Raw genomic sequence first — 23,035 nt, forward strand, 5'->3', positions numbered from 1 at the left:
CCCTGCTGCTGATATTGAGCTGGATTTTGCTGATGAGAGACAGACACAAGCAAACTGGTTGGGTTTTCCATTAGCCTTGCAATGTTTACAGGTAGCAGGACACTGTTCAGTGTGCGTAAGCACCACCACAGTGAAAATACTGCTTGGATATTCACAAATTGTTTTGTGAGAATGCTGTTGTTGTTTTGCAGGTGGTTTTATGTCACGCAAGGTGAAGAACAGTGTTCACGGGAATGTGGATTTTTTTAAAGCCTCAACTTTAATAGCTGTGGATCCTGAAAGCAACAGTCATTTTTCCATCTCCAACAGCTCTCCATCTTTCTCGAGTGCTTTATCGTGTAGTGGGCTAGAGAGATGACTGTTATATATTTAAGTGGTTGCATGATTGCTTTAAGAGCCAGTCACGCGATTATGATGGTGATGTCATTGGGGTGTTTCACAGGCTTCTGTTTTGTTTCATTTTGTACTCCGTACAGACAGCATCTCCTGCAAAAAAGTTGGATAGACTCCTCCAGATTGCAGGATCTGTGCACAGGTTGCAGTGTGTAATGGCAGAGTGGGAGACTCACTCTACAGCTGGAAAGGGGTAGCAGCTCTTTGTTTTTAAAAGAGGGTTTTTTTCCCGATCAGAGGAGGATGAGATTCCAGGCAGTATCTGGCATGCTTGAAAAGAAGGGATACTGTGCTGTAAGGCTGGGGCCATTTGAAATAAAAATACATCAAATCAACAGTCTTCAGGGTCAAAAGGGGAGTACTTGGAAGTCTAAAAGAGAATGTACTCAGCAGACTTGAGTCGCTAGTGCCTGCAGGAGAAATGACAGGTCAATTAGGATGCATGGGGCCTTTCAATGAAGAAAATGAAATATTGGAGTTCTTACGCAGAGTGGTCTCAGTATTTTGTGCAAGCGAATAAAATTTAAACCAAGTTGCTCATTCCAAATGTTCTCAGTACAGTCAGATCTAAAATCTTTTATTTGCTCCGAAGCTTGGTTCATGCAGCAAAGCCATGAACCAAAACCTACAATGACATGACAAAGATCCTTGAAGAGCATTACAGTCCAAAGCCACTGATCATCACAGAACGGTTCAATCTTAGGATCCCTACAGCACAGAGAGAGGCCATTCGGCCCATCGAGTCTGCACCGACCACAATCCCACCCAGGCCCTACATATCCCCCATATCCCTACATATTTACCCGCTAATCCCTCTAACCTACGCATCCCAGGACACTAAGGGCAATTTTAGCATGGCCAATCAACCCAACCCATACATCTTTGGACTGTGGGAGGAAACCAGAGCACCCAGAGTTTGTGGTCTCCAAAATGAGGCTATCCAAAGAAGACTGCTTACTGAACATGCTTTGAGTTTAATGACAGCAGTAGAAATCACAGTGTCGATGGAACTGGCTGCTAAAGAGGCTTCACAATTTGGTGCAGGAATGAATATCCACAAGTTGGGAACCATCTAAAAGAAGTCAACAAGTATGTCACAGATGTGCCAAAATGGGCCATTTAGCAAATGAATGCTGGAGCAAGGATAGTCAATGCAAGAACTGTGGCAAAATGGGTCACATTATAAAAGCTTGTTGGGCTAGACCAGCTTCCCCTGACAAGAATATTTAGAAGAAGAATCTGGGTATCTTCAAGAAAAAGAACGAGCTGAAAAGAATTTACAACATGGATGAAAAGATTTATGACTGTGAAGAAGAGAATGTCCAGAAATATGATGAAGAGCTGCAGTTAAACATCGTATTCATACAGGGTGAATCACATAGATACTGGGTGATTCTGAAGTTAAGTGGACAACCTATTAAGATGGAGGTTGATACTGATGCTGCTGCATCTCTAAATATCTGAGACTACATGCCAGAAAAAGATTAAACATCTTTATTGAAAACCAGCTAATGTGATTTTAAGGACATACATGGAAGAGATTGTGCCGTTAAAAGGTTACATATAAGAGTTGAGTGGACAAACAGCGGAGTTGCCTCTCCATGTGGTAATTTTCCAGCTCTATTTGAGAGATCATGGCTGGAGAAGATGAAGCTTAACTAGAGTGCTGTCAACACACTGTACAATAGACCTACAGCATCTTCTGGATAAATACAAGAGTGATTCGAAGAGACACTTGGAACAATGAAGGGAATTCAAGTGAAGCTAAAGATGGAAGTCTAGTAATCAACCAAAAAGTCAAAAAGCAACAGCAGTGCCATATGCAATTCATCCCAAGGTTGAAGAAAAATTAGCCTGACCTGTTAACACTGATGTGTTAGAGCCGGTTACAATGAGTGACTGGGTTACCCCCATTGTACCTGTCATGAAACCAAATGGTTCAGTCTGTATTTGTGGTGATTTTAAAACAGCCATGAAACCAATGTTTCTGCTGATCAATATCCACTTCCTTTAATTGAAAACTTGTTTGCTGGGTTATCAGGTGGGCAGAAATTCAGCAAGGTTGATCTTTCACAAACATATTTACAGATGAATGTAGCCGCTAAATCACAAGCAGTGCTTACCATTGTTACTCATAAGGTCTTTCTCATTATAAAAGATTGCCTTTTGGAATAACATCTGCACTAGCTCTATTCCAAAGAACAATGGATTAGATTTGAAGTGGTCTCTCTGGTGTACAATGTTACCTAGATGATATTCTAATTACAGGGTCCAGTGAACAAGAGCACTTGAATAATTTAGAAGCAACTTTGGAATGGCTTCAAGCACAAGGTCTGCACATCAAGAAGGAAAAGTATGACTTTTTCCAGATGTCAGTCCAGTATTTGGGCCATTCTCTTGAGAGTAAAGGCCTAGATAAAGCACCTATGAAGGTGGATGCTATTTTAGAAGCACCACGTTCGACGAATGTGATGCAGTTGAGGTCTTTTGCAGGACTGTAAATTATTGTGGCAAATTTGTTCCTAATTTAACTACATTATTGAAGCCATTGCATAGAACCATAGAATAATTTACTGTGTTTGAAACAGCCATGGAACTGGACAACAGAATATGAGAAAGCATTGAAGAATGTCAAAGATGCTTTGCAGAGATCTGAAGTATTGGTTAATCTTAATCCAAAGCCACCATATTGCTTGCTTGTGACGTTTCACCTTATTGAATAGGGGCAGTAGTTTCACGTATTATATCTTTGGGAGAAGAACAACCAATAGTTTTTGCTTCACATACTCTGACCAGTACTGAATCTAAATATGCTCAGCCAGAATAAGAAGCACTGAGTATAATTTTTTGGCATAAAAAGATTTCATCATTATTTATGGTTGTCATTTCACATTATTAACTGATCATTGACCCTTTATTATTATTTTTGTGTTTTATAAAGGCATAGCATCATTAGCTGCGAGCCAATTGTAAAGATGGTCACTGATCTTATCTTCACACTCCTACAATATAAACTATCATCAGCCAGAGTGTCATACCAATGCTGATGCGTTATCACGCTTACTTTTACCTATTGAGATGCCACCAACTCTTTTTGCTAATATTCTTTATTTTTCACAAGTGGATCATTTGCCTGTTACAGCTTCCCAAGTTCAGAGACAAACCAGAAATGATACCGTGATGGGATACGATGTGGGAAAGTGTGAGGCTCTGCACTTAGGTAGACTATTTTCTAAATGGGGAAAGGCTTTGGAAATCTGAAGCACAAAGGGACTTGGGATCCCTGGTTCAGGACTCTCTTAAGGTCAACGTGCAGGTTCAGTTGGCAGTTAGGAAGGCAAATTCAACATTAGCATTCATTTCTAGAGGGCTAGAATACAAGAGCAGGGATGTACTGCTGAGGCTGTGTAAGGCTCTAGTCAGACCCCATTTGGAGTATTGTGAGCAGTTTTGGGCCCCATATCTAAGGAAGGATGTGCTGGCCTTGGAGGGGGTCCAGAGGAGGTTCATAAGAATGATCCCAGGAATGAAGGGTTTGTCATATGAGGGGCGGTTGAGGAGTCTAGGTCTGTACTCGATGGAGTTTAGAAGGATGAGGGGGGATCTAATTGAAACTTACAGAATATTGAGAGGCCTGGATAGAGTGGACATGGAGGGGATGTTTCCACGAGTGGAAGAGACTAGAACTCGAGGGCACAACCTCAGAGTGAAGGGACGCTCCTTTAAAACTGAGATGAGGAGGAATTTCTTCAGCCAGAGGGTGGTGAATCTGTGGAACTCATTGTCACAGAGGGCTGTGGAGGCCAGGTCATTGAGTGTCTTTAAGACAGAGATGGATAGGTTCTTAATCAATAAGAGGATCAAGCATTTCAGGGAGAAGACAGGAGAATGGGGATGAGAATCATATCAGCCATGATTGAATGGCGGAGCAGACTTGATGGGCCGAATGGCCTAATTCTGCTCCTATTTCTTATAGTCTTAAGGTGATGGTATTGAAAAAAACAACAGCTGGAACGCATCATCAACATCCTGATTTGAAACCATATGTATCAAGAAAGCTTGAGTTGACCATCCAAGATGATAGTATACTGTGGGGAATCCAAGTGACCATTCTTCCTAGTCTGTGTGGAAGAGTTCTTGAAGAACAACATGAATAACATTCTGGTATAGTCCAGATGATTGAATTAGCACAGTTATTTTTGGTGTCTTGGTCTGAATGCTCAGATTGAAGAAAAAGTGTCAATCCTGTGCACGAATAAGAAAAACATCACCATTGTCTCCTTGGGAGTGGCCTGAATGCCATGGCAACGATCATTTTTAGATTTTGCTGGTCCATTTGAGGGTCACATGTTCTTTGTCATAATTGATGCACACTCGAAGTGGCCAGAAGTTGTTATCATGAAATCTACTACATCTGAACAAACCATTGCAAAACTAGACAAAATTATTGCAAGATTTTGTAAACTAGAAAGATTGTTTGCGATAATGGTTTACATTTTACTTCACAAGACTTATCTCAAAGTAAATGGTATTCAGCATATTAAATCTTCCCCTTATCATTCATCAACCAATGGATCAGCTGAAAGATTCATACAATCTTTGAAATATTCTTTAAAAGCTTCACATTGTGTGAATAGCTTTTTGTCATCTTAGGGAAACCGCTTATGCGACTACTCAAAGTTCACCTGCATTGCTACTCTCAAAGAGAAAGTTGAGAACTATGTTTGATTTGATTTGTTTTGTTATTAAATCCAGAAACCTCAGAGATAGTAGAGCATCAGCAACAATCTCAAGTTACTAGATGAGAAGTGAAGGCAAAACAATGCTCGCTTTAACAAGGGGATTGAGTGTCAGCGTGTAATTATGCCACAAGTGAGAAATGGGTACCAGCCATAGTTTTAGAAAGAACAGGTCCAATTTCTTACACAGTTCAAATTGAAGATGAGTTAGTCTGACACCAGGCTGATAAATTGTTATCATCTCAAAATGATCTCTCAGAATCATCTCCAGAGGAACCAACTTCTTTAGTCCCGAGTGTTGTGAATACAATACGGAAGAATAAGTTGAATTTGAGTTGCCTGATGATTGTATCTTTGCTACATGTGAATGATGCAGAATTAGTTCCAAGAAAAGAAGTATCTACTGAACTTCTAAATCATACTCCGAGGGTCAAGGATATCCAAACTCCAGAATGTTGTGTACAACCAAAGAGAAATACACATCCTCCTTTCCACCTTTCTGATTGTGTATGATGATTAATGGTGCATTGTACTGTGTCGGGAGTTTTATTGATCCAACGGATAGCATGGTGGTAATTTGTTACCATGGCCACAGAATTAGAGAGGGAGGGATGTTATATATTTAAGTAGTTGCGTGATTTCTTTAAGAGGCGGTCACATGATTTAATGGTGATGTCATTGGGGTGTTTCACAGGCTCCTGTTTAGTTTCAGTTCCTACTCTGTATTGGAAACATGTCCTGCAATCAATCTATTGTGTTATTTCGAATCTACATTTGCAAACCACACATTTTTCTTTTTGTTTAAAACCCACAACCCTGAACATAGTTAGGACGTTACAACGACAATCAATGGTTTGTGTTCATCATCTCCTCTCTACCGGTTCAGTTTCACCAAAGTCACAGTTGACTGCTCGTTGTCACAAGCGTATGGAACACTGATCCATTGTCGCCTTTGCTTCTTGCTGAAATAATTGTTTCATGTATTGTGCTTTGTTTTTGATGTGGAACAGGCCATCAGCGCATTTTTAGCTGAGTCGTAGTTATTTTGTTCTGGTGCAAGTGTCCTTAAAATATCTTCTAATTCTTCAGTGGTGTAGTAGAGAAGTGTGGCAGTTTTTCTTTAGTTCTCTGTGATGGTAAAACCTGGTATAGCACCTTCAAAACATTGCAGTCACTTCTGTCACTGTAGGAATATGGAATGGCTCTGAATGTACTTGAAAAGATGGTAAGTTGAGAATGTACAATGCCATTCTTATCAGCAAAAGTGATTAAACTTGTCCGTAATGCTTCACTGTTCTGAACCTGTGTATCTTTGAGTGTTTCTCTAAATCTGCAAGTTAGAAAGCTGTTTTCTCTGCAAAGAGTAGGCTAAACCCTCAAAAAAGATTCATTGCTTTTTATTTTGTATTCCCTCATTGCTAGTGTAAGGTTCATGGGACGGGAAACAGCCAGAATTAAAAGTGCACAAGCACCATGGATCCTTTTATTTCACCAGCTTCTTCTGACACTTGCTTCTGAGTGTAGACCCCCTCTGCTGGTACAATTCTATATGATATGTTCAATTGAAAACAACAGATCCTGCACTTTTCAAAATACCAACGCACTACACTGGCCAATCCACCAATCAAGGTCGTTAAGATTGTGGGGCTAATGTTCTGTGCATACTTGGGGAATGCAGGAGGAAAATCTTTTTCATCCAGAGGGTGATGGGGATCTGGAACTCACTGCCTGAAATGGTGGTAGAAGCAGGAATCCTTACAACATGGAATTTAGAAACATGGAAAACAGAAACAGGAGTAGGCCATTCGGCCCTTCAAGCCTTCTCCGCCATTCATAGAAACATAGAAACATAGTAGGTAGGAGCAGGAGGAGGCCATTTGGCCCTTCGAGCCTGCTCCACCATTTATTACAATCATGGCTGATCGTCCAACTCAATAGCGTAATCCTGCTTTTTCCCCATGACCTTTGATCCCATTCGCCCCAAGTGCTATATCCAGTCGCCTCTTGAATACATTCAATGTTTTGGCATCAACTACTTCCTGTGGTAATGAATTCCACAGGCTCACCACTCTTTGGGTGAAGAAATGTCTCCTCACCTCCGTCCTAAACGGTCTACCCCGAATCCTCAGACTGTGACCCCTGGTTCTGGACTCCCCCCACCATCGGGAACATCCTCCCTGCATCTACCCTGTCTAGTCCTATTAGAGTTTTATAGGTCTCTATGAGATCCCCCCTCAATTGTCTGAACTCCAATGAAAACAATCCTAACCGAGTCAATCTCTCCTCATACATCAGTCCCACTATCCCCGGAATCAGCCTGGTAAACCTTCGCTGCATTCCCTCAAGAGCAAGAACATTCTTCCTCAGAAAAGGAGACCAAAACTGCACACAATGCTCTCGGTGTGGCCTCACCAAGACCCTGTATAATTGCAACAACACATCCCTGCTCCTGTACTCGAAACCTCTCGCAATGAAGTCCAACATGCCATTTGCCTTCTTTATCGCCTGCTGCACCTGCATGCTTACCTTCAGCGACTGGTGCACAAGGACACCCAGGTCCTGCTGCACACTCCCTGCTCCCAATTTACAGCCATTCAGTTGGTAATCTGCCTTCTTGTTTTTGCTTCCAAAGTGAATAACCTCACATTCTACTGCATCTGCCATTGATTAGTCCACTCACCCAATCTGTCCAGATCACTCTGAAGGATCGCTGCATTCCCATCACAGTTCACCCTCCCACCCAACTTCGTATCATCTGCAGACTTTGAGATGTTACATTTTGTTCCCTCATCCAAATCATTTATATTGTGAATAGCTGGAGTCCCAGCACGGATCCCTGTGGCACCCCATTAGTTACTGCCTGCCAATTTGAAAAGCACCCATTAATTGATTTTGACCATGGCTGATCATCAGATTCAAAATCTTGATCCCGCCTTCTCCCCAAATCCCTTGATCCCTTTAGCCCCAAGACGCACTTGAATGAGTATTTGAAATACCATAGCATACAAGGCTACGGACCAAGTTCTGGGAAATGGGATGAGAATAGATAGGTGCTTGATGGCCGATGGGCCTCTTTTTTGTGCTGTAAAACTCTATGACCCTATGACCCTACGACTCGAGAGAAGCATGTTTCAGATTCATGACTTTCCATCAGTTCAAATCCCATGTATGTTGAATTTCAAATCCTCATCTGTGTGCTCAAACCCTGTGATGTTCTCTCCCAGCCCACAATCCTCTGGGATAACTCCATTTCTGGCCTTTTGTCCATTCCTGTTCTTCTTCACACACCATTGTCCTCCAGTGGTGTAAGGTCGAAGTTCTGGAAATGCTCTCTACGCTTCACCATTTCACTCCTTCTAAAGATCTTTTCAACCCAGTTTTTGGCATCTGCTGTAACCAGGTCCTGTTGTGGCTCAGCGTCAATTCTGCCGAATAATGTACCCCCCCCTCCCCCCCCCCCCCCCCCCCCCCCCGCCCTCCCCACCATGGCCTATTCTGCGGTGGCAGAGGTGACCTGCCATTGGCCGGTGGCAGGATCCTCCATTCCCGGATCTGTCAACAACTTTCCTATTGTTTGCAACCTCCACGGCTGAGGAACCCGCGGTGGGTGGGCAGGGGGGGAGGGGGGAGGGGGGGGAGCGGTGGGGGTGGGGTGCAGTGGGGGCAGTTGATGTCAGTGGGACCTGTAGATCCTGCCAATGGGAACAGCTGGAAAATTTCAGCCAATACGTTACTGCTGCTCGGTTTTCCTTTCCACAGGAGCTGGGATTCTGTAAAAACTGCTCGCCATCACGATTTGGAATTGTCTTTTACAGCAGCAGATAGACATGAATAATGAACATTTGTTGCTTTTTAGAGAAAGGATGTTGGAAAGATTTTGACCATTTGAAAGTAGAAATGTTTGAGCAGTTACATGACCTGGTGTTAAAGTGTCTGAACCGGGCGATTACTGAGAACTATTTGTAGAGTCATTGAGCTATCACAAATGAAATTAATTACAAAGGTTCCTCCCCTGACATTGTGAGTGGGCCATCAAACAATTCAATGAACTCTTTGCCCTTCTTTAAAGAGCAATTACTCTCCGTAATCTGTTCTGCTCACAAGGTCCAGTGATTTCAGGCTAACTGAAGTCTTATTTAAGCATCTTACAGCACATCCTGCTGACTGTTCAGTTGGCTTGAAGTATCTGATTGCCCTCAGGACAGCAATGTAGTCAGACGTATGGGCCTGATTGTGTTGAGCTAATCACAGAATAGAATCATAGAATCCCTCCAGTGCAGAAGAAGGCCATTCGGCCCCTCAAGCCTGCACAATCCCACCCTGGCCCTATCCCCGTAATCCTACATATTTACCATGTTAATCCCCCTGACACCAAGAGACAATTTAGCATGGCCAATCAATTGAACCTGCACATCTTTGGTGTGCGGGAGGAAACCGGAGCACCCGGAGGAAACGTGTGCAGACATGGGGAGAACGTGCAAACTCCACACAGTCACCTAAGGCTGGAATTGAACTCATGTCCCTGGCTCTGTGAGGCAGCAGTGCTAACCACTGTGCCACCATGCCACAGTGCTGCAGTAACTGAGCAATGGCATCTGCTCATTGTAGAGACTAGGGTTTAATTATCCTGCACGATCTTGATGACGGTTGATATTTCTGGGCATTTGTGTCTGATTTGGTGCTATATTGGGAGAGCTGCCAGAGTGTGACTGACACTGTCTCTATTCTTGGTTTCAGTGGCCAGTCAGGGTGGCGTCTGACTTTAGGTGTGAGAGGATTATCCCCTTTACTGCCTGGGTATCAGCTGTCGCCTGGATCAAACATAGAGAGGAAACACAGGGAAGAAAGGATAGTGCACACATCTAATGGGCATTCAGACCTTCCCCAGTCTGACTTCTATCTTCAGCCTTGCTTTAAATGTGTCTCCCATACAGTGCACACGGCCTACAGTATTCACAGAGTCAGGAGGAAAACCTGTAAATGGAATAGTGTCGGCTAAATGGAGGGAGCAATGTACCCAGAGAATGTGGCAATAGCTTAAAGTTGGCAATAATAAGAACAGATAAATATAAGATTAATACTTCATATCAGTTGTTGTGGGAAATGTACCACTGAGTCAGGCTTGAAGGTTTCAAGAATACAGTTTTATTTTAACGAAGCTTCGTGGAGAAAAGGCACTAACAAGCAGCAAACCTTCTCTCAATGAGACAATAGGAACAGTCCATCTTTATACCCTTTACACAATAGATGGACCGGACATCTAGCCATTATCACATCATTGTAATCAAGTAGGTGATCGATCGTTAACACACCGTTATAGACAAATACAGACAGATACAGATATAAGCATGTTAACATCGCATTGTTCTATGAATGGATACATTTCCTATGTCAATGACCATCAATGGTTTTAGTTTCGGTCTATTCATATAATAATTTACAGTAATTGGTTTTCCTGCAGTTATGTATTCCCGATTCCACCTGTAGCTAATCACTTTACCCAACCCTATTGTCCTTATCCTAAAGAGTGCCTCAAGCCCTGGCTGGCTTCCTGCAGGATTTGATTCCTGCATGTTTAACTTTGAATAACTGTCTGTCCTTTATGTTTTAATCTCAGGTGTCTGTCTGTACTTAAAGTCAGTGCCTGTTTAATGTCTCTTTCCCAGGTGACTGTTTATGTGCCAGGCAGTTATTATTTTTTAAGTGTACACATCTGTATCTATTTTCCCACTTCATCAGTGCCCATCAATGCGGACAATATGAGTAGTGGACTCGTCAACATTAAGGGCATTTAAATGGTCATTGGATAAACATATGGATGATATTGGAATAGTGTAGATTAGATGGGCTTTAGATTGGTTTCACAGGTCGGCGCAACATCGAGGGCCGAAGGGCCTGTACTGCGCTGTAATGTTCTATGTTCTATGTTCTAAGAGTTTTGAAAAGGATTGTGAATTGATAAAATATATTTAATTCAAATTGCTTTCCTTGACAGTAAAGTCTGGATGTTATAGCAGGAGGATCAAAGAGCTCTGATTGACTGGGGAATACTTGGTGTCTGTGCCAGCAATGATCCAGTGTGGCTGAGATGATGACACACCACAACAAGCTGGAACCTGGCACAAGACATGCTTTAATGTTAATCGGACGTTCCGCTGCCGTGTTGTGAAGAGTGTGATGGGTTCCACTATTCATTATTCCAAAACGGCTTGTTGCTGACAGTTGCCAGAAAGCTGTCTATCCTTGAGCATGATTGTGACTTCACTGTCGGAGTGGGAGGGGGCAAAGGTTAGGATTTCTCCCCCATGCATTCCGGTGTGCGAAACTCTCTCAGAAACACCAGGGGTTTGTGTTTTAAATAATTGCCTCTTTTAATGAACATCTAATAATTGATAATGTATGATTCCTACCACAACATTAATTTGAAAGTTTACATCAATAAATATCTTTGCAACTGATATATTTGTGCTACACTGTTCCCATAGGCACGGTCACTTCATGTCTGATTCAGTTTTCATGCACATTGTACTATCCGATCCCAGACATCACTGGCAGGGCTGGCATTTATTGCAAAAGGAAAATCATGCTTTATGAATCTATTGGAATTCTTTGAGGATGTAACTAGTAGAATTGACTGAGGAGAACCAGTGGATGTGGTTTATTTAGACTTTCAGAAGGCTTTCGACGAGGTCTCACATAACAGGCTACTATGTAAAGTTAAAGCACATGGGATTGCAGGTAATATCTTGAGATGGATAGAAAACTGGTTGGCAGACAGGAAGCAAAGAGTTGGCATAAATGGGACTTTTTCTGATTGGCAGTCAGTGACTAGTGGGGTTCCGCAGGGATCTGTGCTAGGACCCCAACTGTTCACATAATATATTAATGATTTGGAAGAGGGAACTGAATGTATTATCTCTAAATTTGCAGATGATGCAAATTTGGGTGGGAGGGTGAAACTCGAGGACGATGCAGAGATGCTTCAGCGTGATTTGGCAGATGCAGCATAATGTGGATAAATGTAAGGTTATTCATTTTGGTAGCAATAATATAAAGACAGATTATTACTTGAATGGGTGTAAATTGAGAGAGGTGGCTATTCAACGAGACCTTGGAGTCCTTGTGCATCAGTCGTTGAAAGTAAGCACGCAGTACAGCAGGCAGTAAAGAAGGCAAATGGTATGTTGGCCTTCATAGCAAGAGGATTTGTGCAAAGGGGTAGGGATGTTTTGCTGCAATTGTATAGGGCATTGCTGAAGCCACATCTGGAGTATTGTGTACAGCTTTGGTGTCCTTACCTGAGGAGGGATGTTCTTGCTAAGGAAGAAGTACATCGATGGTTTACCAGGCTGATTCCTAGGATGGCAGGTCTGTCATATGAGGAGAGACTAAGTCGGTTAGGATAATATTCACTGGAGTTTAGAAGAGTGAGGGGGATCTCATAGAAACACATAAAATTCTAACAGGATTAAACAGGGTAGATTCAGAAAGGTGGGGGATTCCAGAACTAGGGGTCATAGTTTGAGGATTCGGGCTAAACCTTTTAGAGCTGAGGTGAGGAGATATTTCTTCAACCAGAGGGTGGTGACTGTGTGGAATTCACTACCACAGAAAGTAGTTGCGGCATGGTAGCACAGTGATTAGCACTGCTGCTTCACAGCTCCAGAGACCTGGGTTCGATTCCCGGCTTGGGTCACTGCCTGTGTGGAGTTTGCACATTCTCCTCGTGTCTGCGTGGGTTTCCTCCGGGTGCTCCGGTTTCCTCCCACAGTCCAAAGATGTGCGGGTTAGGTTGATTGGCCATGCTAAAAATTGCCCTTAGTGTCCTGAGATGTGTAGGTTAGAGGGATTAGTGGGTAAAATATGTAGGGATATGGGGGTAGGGCCTGGGTGGGTTTGTGGTCGGTGCAGACTCGATGGGCCGAATGGCCTCTTTCTGTACTGTAGGGTTTCTATGATTTCTATGAAAACTGTTTCCTGTGCTGTACTGTTCTTTGTTCTTATTAAAATGTTGTGCGATTTCAAGAAGAAATTAGATCAAGTTCTTGGGGCTAAAGGGATCAAGGGATATGGTGGGGGAAGGTGAAATCAGGGTGTATGCTGATTGAACACAACACCCTGTGCGCACTCTCTACATCCAAAGTGTAAACATTTATTTTGTTTTTTACCATTTGAAGTCGATAGTTTTATTAATATATAAATGATGCGTGTATTAAATGCATTCAGTTTTATTCATGGGGTCATAGTTAGTGAACAAGCCTGATTTCAATCTTGCAGCCACTGAGATGAAGGAGGGTCACTCACACAGCCCACTCATCAGTCTAAGCTGCCCATCATTGAGTTAGACCAAAGTCCTGCTGGCCCAACATAATAGAGCATTGTTTTAAAGATTAGCAGTGGGAGTTCGTCCCGGTGTCCTGACCAACAATTATCCCTCAGTCAATATCACTAGCAGTGGCACAATGGTTAGCACTGCTGCTTCACGGCGCCAGGGACCTGGGTTTGATTCCAGACTTGGGTGACTGTGTGGGTTTCCTCTGGGTGCTCTGGTTTTCTCCTACAGTCCAAAGATGTGTAAGTTAGGTCAATATTTGATTTGATTTATTATTGTCACATGTATTAACATACAGTGAAAAGTATTGTTTCTTGCACACTATACAGACAAAGCATACCATTCATAGAGAAGGAAAGGAGAGAGTACAAAATGTAGTGTTACAGTCATAGCTATGGTGTAGAGAAAGATCAACTTAATGTGAGGTAAATCCATTCAAAAGTCTGATGGCAGCAGGGAAGAAACTGTTCTTAAGTCGGTTGGTGCGTGACCTCAGACTTTTGTATCTTTTTCCCAACGGAAGAAGGTGGAAGAGAGAATGTCCGGGATGCGTGGGGTCCTTAATTATGCTGGCTGCTTTTCCGAGGCAGCGGGAAGTGTAGACAGAATCAATGGATGGGGTAATAGTGGGATTATGGGGATAGGGTCTGGGTAGGATATTGTCGGAGAGTTAGCACAGATGTGATGGGCCAAATGTCCTCCTTCTGCACTGTAATGATTCTATGATTATCATTTTGCTGTTTGTGGGATCTTTCTATGCTCACGCTGGCTTCTGTTGATCCAACATTGCAACAGTGGTTGGACTTCAAAAAAAAAAGCACTTAATTGGCTGTGAAGCTCTTTGGCACATCTTAAGGTTATAAAAGTCACTATACAAGTGTAATCCTGAATAAAAACAGCCTACTTATTTTGCAGGAGTTTCAGGATGGTAGCAGCGATGAGCACGGCTGATGAAGAAAGTCCAAAGCAATGGAGAATGCCACCCCTGAACCAATGTACGTTGATGTGGACAAAGGATTGACGTTGGCCTGCTTTGTCCTCCTGTGCCTCTTCCTGATTATGATGATTATTCGTTGTGCCAAGGTGATAATGGACCCCTACAGTGCCATCCCGACATCTACCTGGGAGGAGCAACATCTGGATGATTGAATGTGATGTTGGGGCGGGGGAAAAGTAGATTCCTCCTCCTGGTACCAATGGGGTAAAGACACTGGGCAGACGGGTCTGCTTCAATAAACAGGACTCATTACAAATACTGAACCTATTAGTACAACCCCGTGAAAGTGTTTACTGAAAATTGCATGTGTATAAGTGCCTCAGCGAAGATTATGTTTGTCTTAAATGACCTTTCATGTTTATATCGTGCAATGCACTGGATCGATAGATCTGTATATCTTACACATATCGATTGTAGTCTTAGGGTAACATAGGATAAATACGAATCAATTATCTGCTAATAAGCATAAAGACATATAATAAAGCCTCAGATCCTGCCTGCTGAATCCTATGTTACAAAATCCTTCGTTCTTCTATAAGCAATATATAGCGATGACATCCGGAAGGCATTGCAGGAGATGTACTTACCTTGCGTCAGGAGTGCGGTGAGAATCTCAGCCAGTTCTTGAAAATTGTTTACAATCGTCGGTGCTTTCCTCAACTTGGAACCTCTCATTACGGCCTCAATCGGCTATGTTCTTTCAGAAAAATGCTGCTTTGTGTTTGCACTGGGAATGTCTCGCCAGATGAGTGGGTGAATGATCCATTTCACAGTAATGCACCCAATGTTCTCCAAGGGTCTGGCCCAATTAAATTGATCATTGATGGTACGATGATCATTTGTTCACACCCCGGTCCATATCACATCAACGGTGAATAATTCACATCAAATTAAACCTTGGATGTGTGCGAACAATAGACAGCCATGCATTCTCGGCCGTAATGCCAGAACTGCACGGTTTCTGCCTCCTGACCCCAATAACATCTTACATCGCCAATAGTGAGACTGTAAGGCAGAGGAGCCAATGGCCATATCTACACATAACAGACTTAAAAATAAAGTTCCATTTTTAAAAACCTCAACATGACTGCCTTATTGTGTGTGATAGCAGGACAGGAATGCTGATGGTATTTTTCCAGGTGTCCAGTGCTTTCAATGGGTTTGTTCTTGCATTTTATGTTTGATCACCTCCTGCTTCAGATAGATGTGAAGCTTAGCCAATCTAATAATCCCCATGGAGCGGGTTCACTGGGTTGATCCCAAGTATCGAGAGGTTTTCTTATGAGGAGAGGTTGAGTAGGTTTGGTCTGTACTCAATGGGATTTAGAAGAATGTGAGGTGACCTTATTGAGACATATAGGCCGGAATTTTACCGGCACGCCCCCACCCCCCCACCCCCCCCCCCCCCGATTCCGGGGGCGGGCGAGGCTCGGAGAACAGCATTCTCCGTTGGCCTCGGGTGGGAACATATGAACCTCGGGCAGACATGCCAGTAAATTTCCGGCCATAGGATTCTTTTTTAGGAAGTTTTAGGGTGGAATTCTCCGATCTTGTTTGTTCCCACCTCCGCTGCCAACCAGATCAGAGAATTCCCCTTAAAACTTCCACATGTCGGATCCAAATGCCTCGCCTGAATGTGACTGTGCCCTCTGCCCTCCTTACCCAGTCTGCCCTCCTTACCCAGTCTGCCCTCCTTACCCAGTCTGCCCTCCTTACCCAGTCTGCCCTCCTTACCCAGTCTGGCCTACAGGTGACTCCAGACCCACAACAATGTGGTTCACTCTTAAATGCCCTCTGAAATGGTTGAGCGAGACACTCGGTTCAAGGGCAATTAGAGATGGGCAATAAATTCTGATCCATCGATGTCCACATCTCATGAATTAGAAAAGAAAGATGCAGGCACCTCTCCCTGACCTAATGTGGGCATTGGGGTCACTGGTGGGGAGGCGAGAAGGGGGGGGGAGCTGGAAGCAGAGGAGGGCTTTGGACCTGAGTCTTCAAGGCGGCTGCTACCCTTTTGATGAAGACACCCAAGTGCTCGTAAGCCAGAGCTACGCCAAAAGACAAAATGTGGACAGACACCTCCAGCCTTCGGTCCAGGCAGCCTCCAGCATTGCTGCCTGAGGTTCCACTGCCTGTCTCTGATCTCCAACCAGGTCCCTTTGGACTGAGTCCAGAGGATCACCATCTATTCTGGCTTAGCAGGGCCCTGGTCTCCAGTAGTCCATTGAGTGTCAGTCCTTGGCTCCCACTGCCTCCGCCTGTTGTGGACCTGCGGCAGTGAGGTACTCACCAGATTGTGACTCCGAGCCTACTCTAGAACTGTGAGGTGTGTTTACCTGTTGCAGGTGAGCACAGTGATGGTGCTTGCTATGAGGGAACTGAGGCTTACTCCTCAGAGGTGGGCTGGGGGATGTTGCTGTGGCCTTCTTGATGTCCTCCCCGTTTCTTGCTGGTACCTGGAATAAAGAAAAGAGAGATTGAATAAGCAGGATCTACATGAGAGATCACTCACAGACAATGCCCGCATGTTGGAGATGGAGACTGACTGCATCTTCACTGGCTTCCTGAGGGAAGAACCTCACCCTCCGCACAGGCTCGATCACACTCCTCCCTGGCTCTCTCAGCAGCCTGCTCCTCATAGGTGGTGAACGAATGAGTTTCGATCTGGTCTTGGCCTATTTCCTGTATGTGATGGGCGTTCTTGTACTGCAGGAAGACAAAAGGGTTAATTGCGATCCCATTGGGTGAGGAAGCAGTTCAGAGGTGTGTCTATTGTTGCAGCTGATCCCTCCCCATCCTTTCTCCTGCGCACCGTGTCCAAAATCGCACGCGTTTAGTATCCCGCTGCCCAGTAAGACTCCTACTTTCATGCCCACCACTGAATTTAGGTTTCACACTGGAAGATTTCACCCTTAGTTTAATTGGGCATGGAACTGAACCAAGATAGATTGCAAGAGTGAGCTGAAATGATAGATTCCTTACAGTGAGTCTTTTACAGACTTTGACTGATTCAAGAGCAGAACAAAACAAAATACAAAGCAGCACAATTGAATGAAGCAATGTTTAATGAAGGTTACAGCAGTATCAGCCTGGCTTACACTATCAGATAACGTCAAGATCTTTATCTATATTATTACTCAATCAAATCCCAGCACTGAGATACTTACCTTTCTACCGTGGAGTTTGCACATTCTCCTCGTGTCTGCGTGGGTTTACTCCGGGTGCTCCGGTTTCCTCCCACAGTCCAAAGATGTGCGGGTTAGGTTGATTGGCCAGGTTAAAAATTGCCCCTTAGAGTCCTGGGATGCGTAGGTTAGAGGGATTAGCGGGTAAATATGTGGGGGTAGGGCCTGGGTGGGATTGTAGTCGGTGCAGACTCGATGGGCCGAATGGCCTCCTTCTGCACTGTAGGGTTTCTATGATTTCTATGATTCTATGAATGGCGGGGCAGGCTCGAGGGGCTAGATGGCCTACTCCTGCTCCTATTTCTTATGTCCTTATGTTCTTATGTACCGTACAGTCCAGATGAAACTAACTGCACACAGCAGCAAAATTAAAAATAGCTTCTTTCATCATGTTTGGACAGGTAAAACTGTCATCACTCTTATCGATGTTAAACACCGGCCTGCACCCTGGGAGTTGAGGCCAGTCAACTGTAACCGTTCATGAGATCATCGCCCAGCCTCAGGTAGAAAATAAGATAGAAATTGAAAGGTTTTCATGTTAGCTAGGTACTTAAAGAAATTCACTGGCAGCAGAGCCCCCAGGTATATATTGGTTTGTGACAGATAACATGAGCACTTTGTGAATCCTCATTCATTATACTCGAATGAGTTAACAAAAATAAACTAAGAGCGATAGTGGTGGGGGATGCGTCAGTTAGAGGGACAGACAGGCGATTCTGTGGGGGCGAACGGGACTCCAGGATGGTAGTCTGCCTACCTGGTGCTGGGGTCACGGATGTCTCCGAGCGGATAGGAGGCATTTTAAAAGGGGAAGATAAAGAAACGGATGTCATTATACACATTGGTGGAAATGACGTAGATAGGAAGAGTAGGGGGGTCCTAAGAGAGCAATTCAGGGAGTTGGGAAAAAGGTTAAAAAGTAGGGTCACTAGGGTGGCCATCTCTGGGCTGCTCCCAATGCCTCGTGCCAGTGAGTATAAGAATAGGGAGTTGGTTCAAATGAATGCCTGGCTAAAGGACTGGTCCAGGAGGGAGGGCTTTATTTTCATAGACCAATGGGAGGTTTTCAGGAGAGGATGGCACCTGTACAAGAGGGAGGGGTCACAACTAAGTTGGAAGGGCACAAATATCCTGGCTGGGAGCTTTGCCAATGCAGTTCGGGGGGGTTTAAACTAGTGTGGCAGGGGGGTGGGGATCAAACTATTAGGTCTATAAGTGTGGTGGCTGGGGACGAGCTTGGGGCTGGGACAAGGCTGGCAAAGAAGAAGAGCACTCTGGGGGAGGACGACCTCACTGAGCCTGGGGGTCTGGAGTGCTTATACTTCAATGCAAGGAGCGTAGCAGGTAAAACAGACGAACTTGGGGCCTTAATGCGCACGAGGAATTTGGATGTGGTTGCGGTGACAGAGACTTGGTTGAAAGAGGGACAGGACTGGCAGCTGAATATTCCAGGGTACAAGTGTTTTAGGCGAGACAGAGGAGGGGCCAAAAGAGGTGGGGGAGTAGCGGTATTGGTTGGAGAGCATATTACAGCGGTGCAGAGGGAGGACAATTCGGAGGAGTCGTGTAGCGAGTCACTCTGGGTGGAGCTTAGAAACAGGAAAGGCGCAGTCACTATGTTGGGGGTGTACTACAGGCCCCCCAACAGCCCAAGGGAAGTGGAAGAATGGATATGTCAGGAGATACTGGATAGGTGCAGGAAATATAGGGTTGTTGTAGTGGGAGACTTCAATTTCCCTGGTATAGACTGGAAATCGCTGAGGGCAGGGACTCTGGATGGGGAGGAATTTGTAAAATGTGTACAGGAGGGTTCGTTGGAACAATATGTGGACAGCCCGACTAGAGAGGGGGCTATACTGGACCTGGTACTGGGGAATGAGCCCGGTCAGGTCTTCAAAGTTTTGGTTGGGGAACATGTGGCACATAGTGACCACAATTCTGTTAGCTTTAGGATAGTGATGGAAAAGGATGAGTGGTGTCCCAAGGGTAAGGTGTTGGATTGGGGGAAGGCTAACTTTATTGGGATCAGGCAGAAATTGGCAGCTCTTGATTGGGAGAGGCTGTTTGAGGGTAAATCCACATCTGGTATGTGGCAGTCTTTTAAGGAACGGTTGTTAGGGCTACAGGACAAGCATGTGCCTGTAAAAAAGGATAGGAAGGGTAGGATTAGAGAACCGTGGATAACCAGGGAAATTGAGGGACTGGTCAAAAGGAAAAGAGAGGCGTATGTTAGGTCCAAGCAGCTAAAAACGGAGGGAGCTCTGGAGGAGTATAATGAAAGTAGGAAAATACTCAAACGGGGAATTAGAAGAGCAAAAAGGGGTCACGAAATGTTCTTGGCAGACAGGATTAAGGAGAATCCCAAGGCATTTTATTCATACGTTAGGAACAAAAGGGTTGTTAGGGAAAAAATCGGACCTCTCAGGGACAAAAGTGGGGACTTATGCTTGGAGCCCAAAGAGGTAGGGGAGATCCTAAATGAATACTTTGCGTCGGTATTCACTAAGGAGAGGGATGTGTTGACTGGGAGTGTCTCGGAGGGGAGTGTTGAACCGTTGGAGAAAATCTCCATTACAAAGGAGGAAGTGTTAGGTTTGTTAGAGAATATAAAGACTGACAAATCCCCAGGGCCTGATGGAATCTATCCAAGGCTGCTCAGGGAGATGAGAGGTGAAATCGTTGGGCCTCTGACGCAAATCTTTGTCTCGTCACTGGACACAGGTGACGTCCCAGAGGATTGGAGGATAGCCAATGTGGTCCCGTTATTTAAGAAGGGTAGGAAGGATAACCCGGGTAATTATAGGCCGGTGAGCTTGACGTCCGTGGTGGGGAAGTTGTTGGAGAAGATTCTTAAAGATAGGATGTATGCGCATTTAGAAAGGAATAAACTCATTAACGATAGTCAACATGGTTTTGTGAGAGGGAGGTCATGCCTCACGAACCTGGTGGTGTTTTTTGAAGAAGTGACCAAAATGGTTGACGAAGGAAGGGCCGTGGATGTTGTCTATATGGACTTTAGTAAAGCATTTGACAAAGTCCCTCATGGTAGGCTAGTGAAAAAGGTTGGATCCCATGGGATAAAGGGGGAGGTGGCTAGATGGGTGGAGAACTGGCTTGGTCATAGAAGACAGAGGGTGGTAGTGGAAGGGTCTTTTTCCGGCTGGAGGCCTGTGACTAGTGGTGTACCGCAGGGCTCTGTATTGGGACCTCTGCTGTTTGTGATTTATATAAATGATCTGGAAGAAGGAGTAACTGGGGTGATCAGTAAGTTTGCGGACGACACAAAACTGGCAGGACTTGCAGATAGTGAGGAACATTGTCAGAGGCTACAGAAGGATATAGATAGGCTGGAAATTTGGGCAAGGAAATGGCAGATGGAGTTCAATCCTGATAAATGTGAAGTGATGCATTTTGGTGGGAATAATGTAGGGAGGAGCTACACGATAAATGGAAGAACCATAAAGGGTGTAGAGACGCAGAGGGACCTGGGTGTGCAAGTCCAGAGATCTTTGAAGGTGACGTCACAGGTGGAGAAGGTGGTGAAGAAGGCATATGGCATGCTTGCCTTTATAGGACGGGGCATAGAGTATAAGAGTTGGGGTCTGATGTTGCAGATGTATAGAACGTTGGTTCGGCCGCATTTGGAATACTGCGTCCAGTTCTGGTCGCCACACTACCAGAAGGACGTGGAGGCTTTGGAGAGAGTACAGAGGAGGTTTACCAGGATGTTGCCTGGTATGGAGGGGCTTGGTTATGAGGAGAGATTGGGGAAACTGGGGTTGTTCTCCTTGGAAAGACGGAGGATGAGGGGAGACTTAATAGAGGTGTATAAAATTATGAAAGGCATAGATAGGGTGAACGGTGGGAAGCTTTTCCCCGGGTCGGTGGTGACGTTCACGAGGGGTCATAGGTTCAAGGTGAAGGGGGGGAGGTTTAACACAGATATCAGAAGGACATATTTCACACAGAGGGTCGTGGGGGCCTGGAATGTGTTGCCGGGCAAGGTGGTGGAGGTGGACACACTGGGAACGTTTAAGACTTATCCAGACAGCTATATGAACGGAGTGGGAATGGAGGGATACAAAAGAGTGGTCTAGTTTGGACCAGGGAGCGGTGCGGGCTAATTGTTCCTGGTTTCTCGTTTCAAGGCTTCATTCTATGATCATCTTGCTGGTGCCAGTACAGAGTGAGACTGCGGATAGTTAGGAACCTGTCTCGGGGGCAGGGAATTCATATGGTGTTCGTGGAAGTGGAAATGACTAGGGTTAGGAAGCATTTTCCGATCGGGGCCATTGTGATCTCCTGGACTCGTTTCGATCGCCTCAGGGGGTCGGAGAGGAATTTCCCAGATTTTTTTTTTCCCCATATTGGCCCTGGGGTTTTTCACTCTGGGTTTTCGCCTCTCCCTGGAGATCACATGGTCTGGAATGGGGGGGTGGGGGTAAGTTAATAAGTTGTAATGAACAAAGCATCGTAGCTGTGAGGGACAGCTCGGTGGATAGGATATTAGGATGTAGATAGGCTGGAAAATTGGGCGGGGATCCTGGATTCAGGATTCAATCCTGGACCGGGGAGCGGCGCGGGCTTGGAGGGCCGAAGGGCCTGTTCCTGTGCTGTATTGTTCTTTGTTCTTTGTTCTTTGTAATAATTAGTGAAGCAGCCATGCGCGATTGTAATCACCAATACATGCTTAGTCAAGGTTCCCCTGTTACTAAACCTTCTACAGTGACAAATCCAACTCAAATTGAGCAGCAGCCTGAGAATCCCAGTAGACTGAAAATTAATCCAATGATATGGAATAATGCCAGAGAAATGTCACTTTGTAAAAGGAAGCAAATTACTCCTGGAAACCCTGGCGAATAAATCACAGAAAGCTGAATATTTAAGTGATTATTAGATTTATTCTACATATTGGCAATTAACGCGACACTCATCATAAGACGTGTACATTTGTTTCACTAAAGACCAACAAATGAAGACGCATCGCACATCTGGCTCTCAGAATTTCTGTAAGACAGTTAAAATGTTTACAAGATGCTCCACGGTGCAGATATTTACAGCCAGGCTTTTTTCTTCCAAGTCAGCAGTCACAGAGAGTCTGTGAAATCCATTGGTTTCACCTCTCCTGATTGAGTTATTTCCTTGCGAATGGTTCGGCAATTCCTGTTCTCTTGTTTGCAATTTGTCCGTCTTTGTGGTCCACTGAAATTTGAAAAGAGAGGCCAGAATGCTGCCATCCCGCCCGCCACGGGAAAGGGAGCGGGCGAGGGATGGACCATGGAAAGGTCCATTGACCTTGGGCGGGATTTTATGGTTTCAGGATAAAATTGCACCCAGAGTCTCACATTGGATAGGGTTGCCAAATCTACACGATTCCTAGATTCCC

At 44.6% G+C, this 23,035-nt stretch overlaps 1 protein-coding gene across 1 annotated transcript in view; it reads left to right on the forward strand.

Annotated features, from left to right (window-relative positions):
• ctxnd1 (cortexin domain containing 1) overlaps positions 1-14,613 on the forward strand; it is a 192,719-nt gene extending 178,106 nt beyond the window's left edge. The window contains exon 2 of the mRNA XM_078241577.1: positions 14,380-14,613. Within this exon, the coding sequence (XP_078097703.1) occupies positions 14,434-14,613 (180 nt within the window). The 5' untranslated portion in view covers positions 14,380-14,433. The remainder of the gene's footprint in view (positions 1-14,379) is intronic.
• Positions 14,614-23,035: the final 8,422 nt, after the last annotated feature.

This window comes from Mustelus asterias, chromosome 24 (genome assembly GCF_964213995.1).
Source record: "Mustelus asterias chromosome 24, sMusAst1.hap1.1, whole genome shotgun sequence".
Classification (NCBI taxonomy): domain Eukaryota; kingdom Metazoa; phylum Chordata; class Chondrichthyes; order Carcharhiniformes; family Triakidae; genus Mustelus; species Mustelus asterias.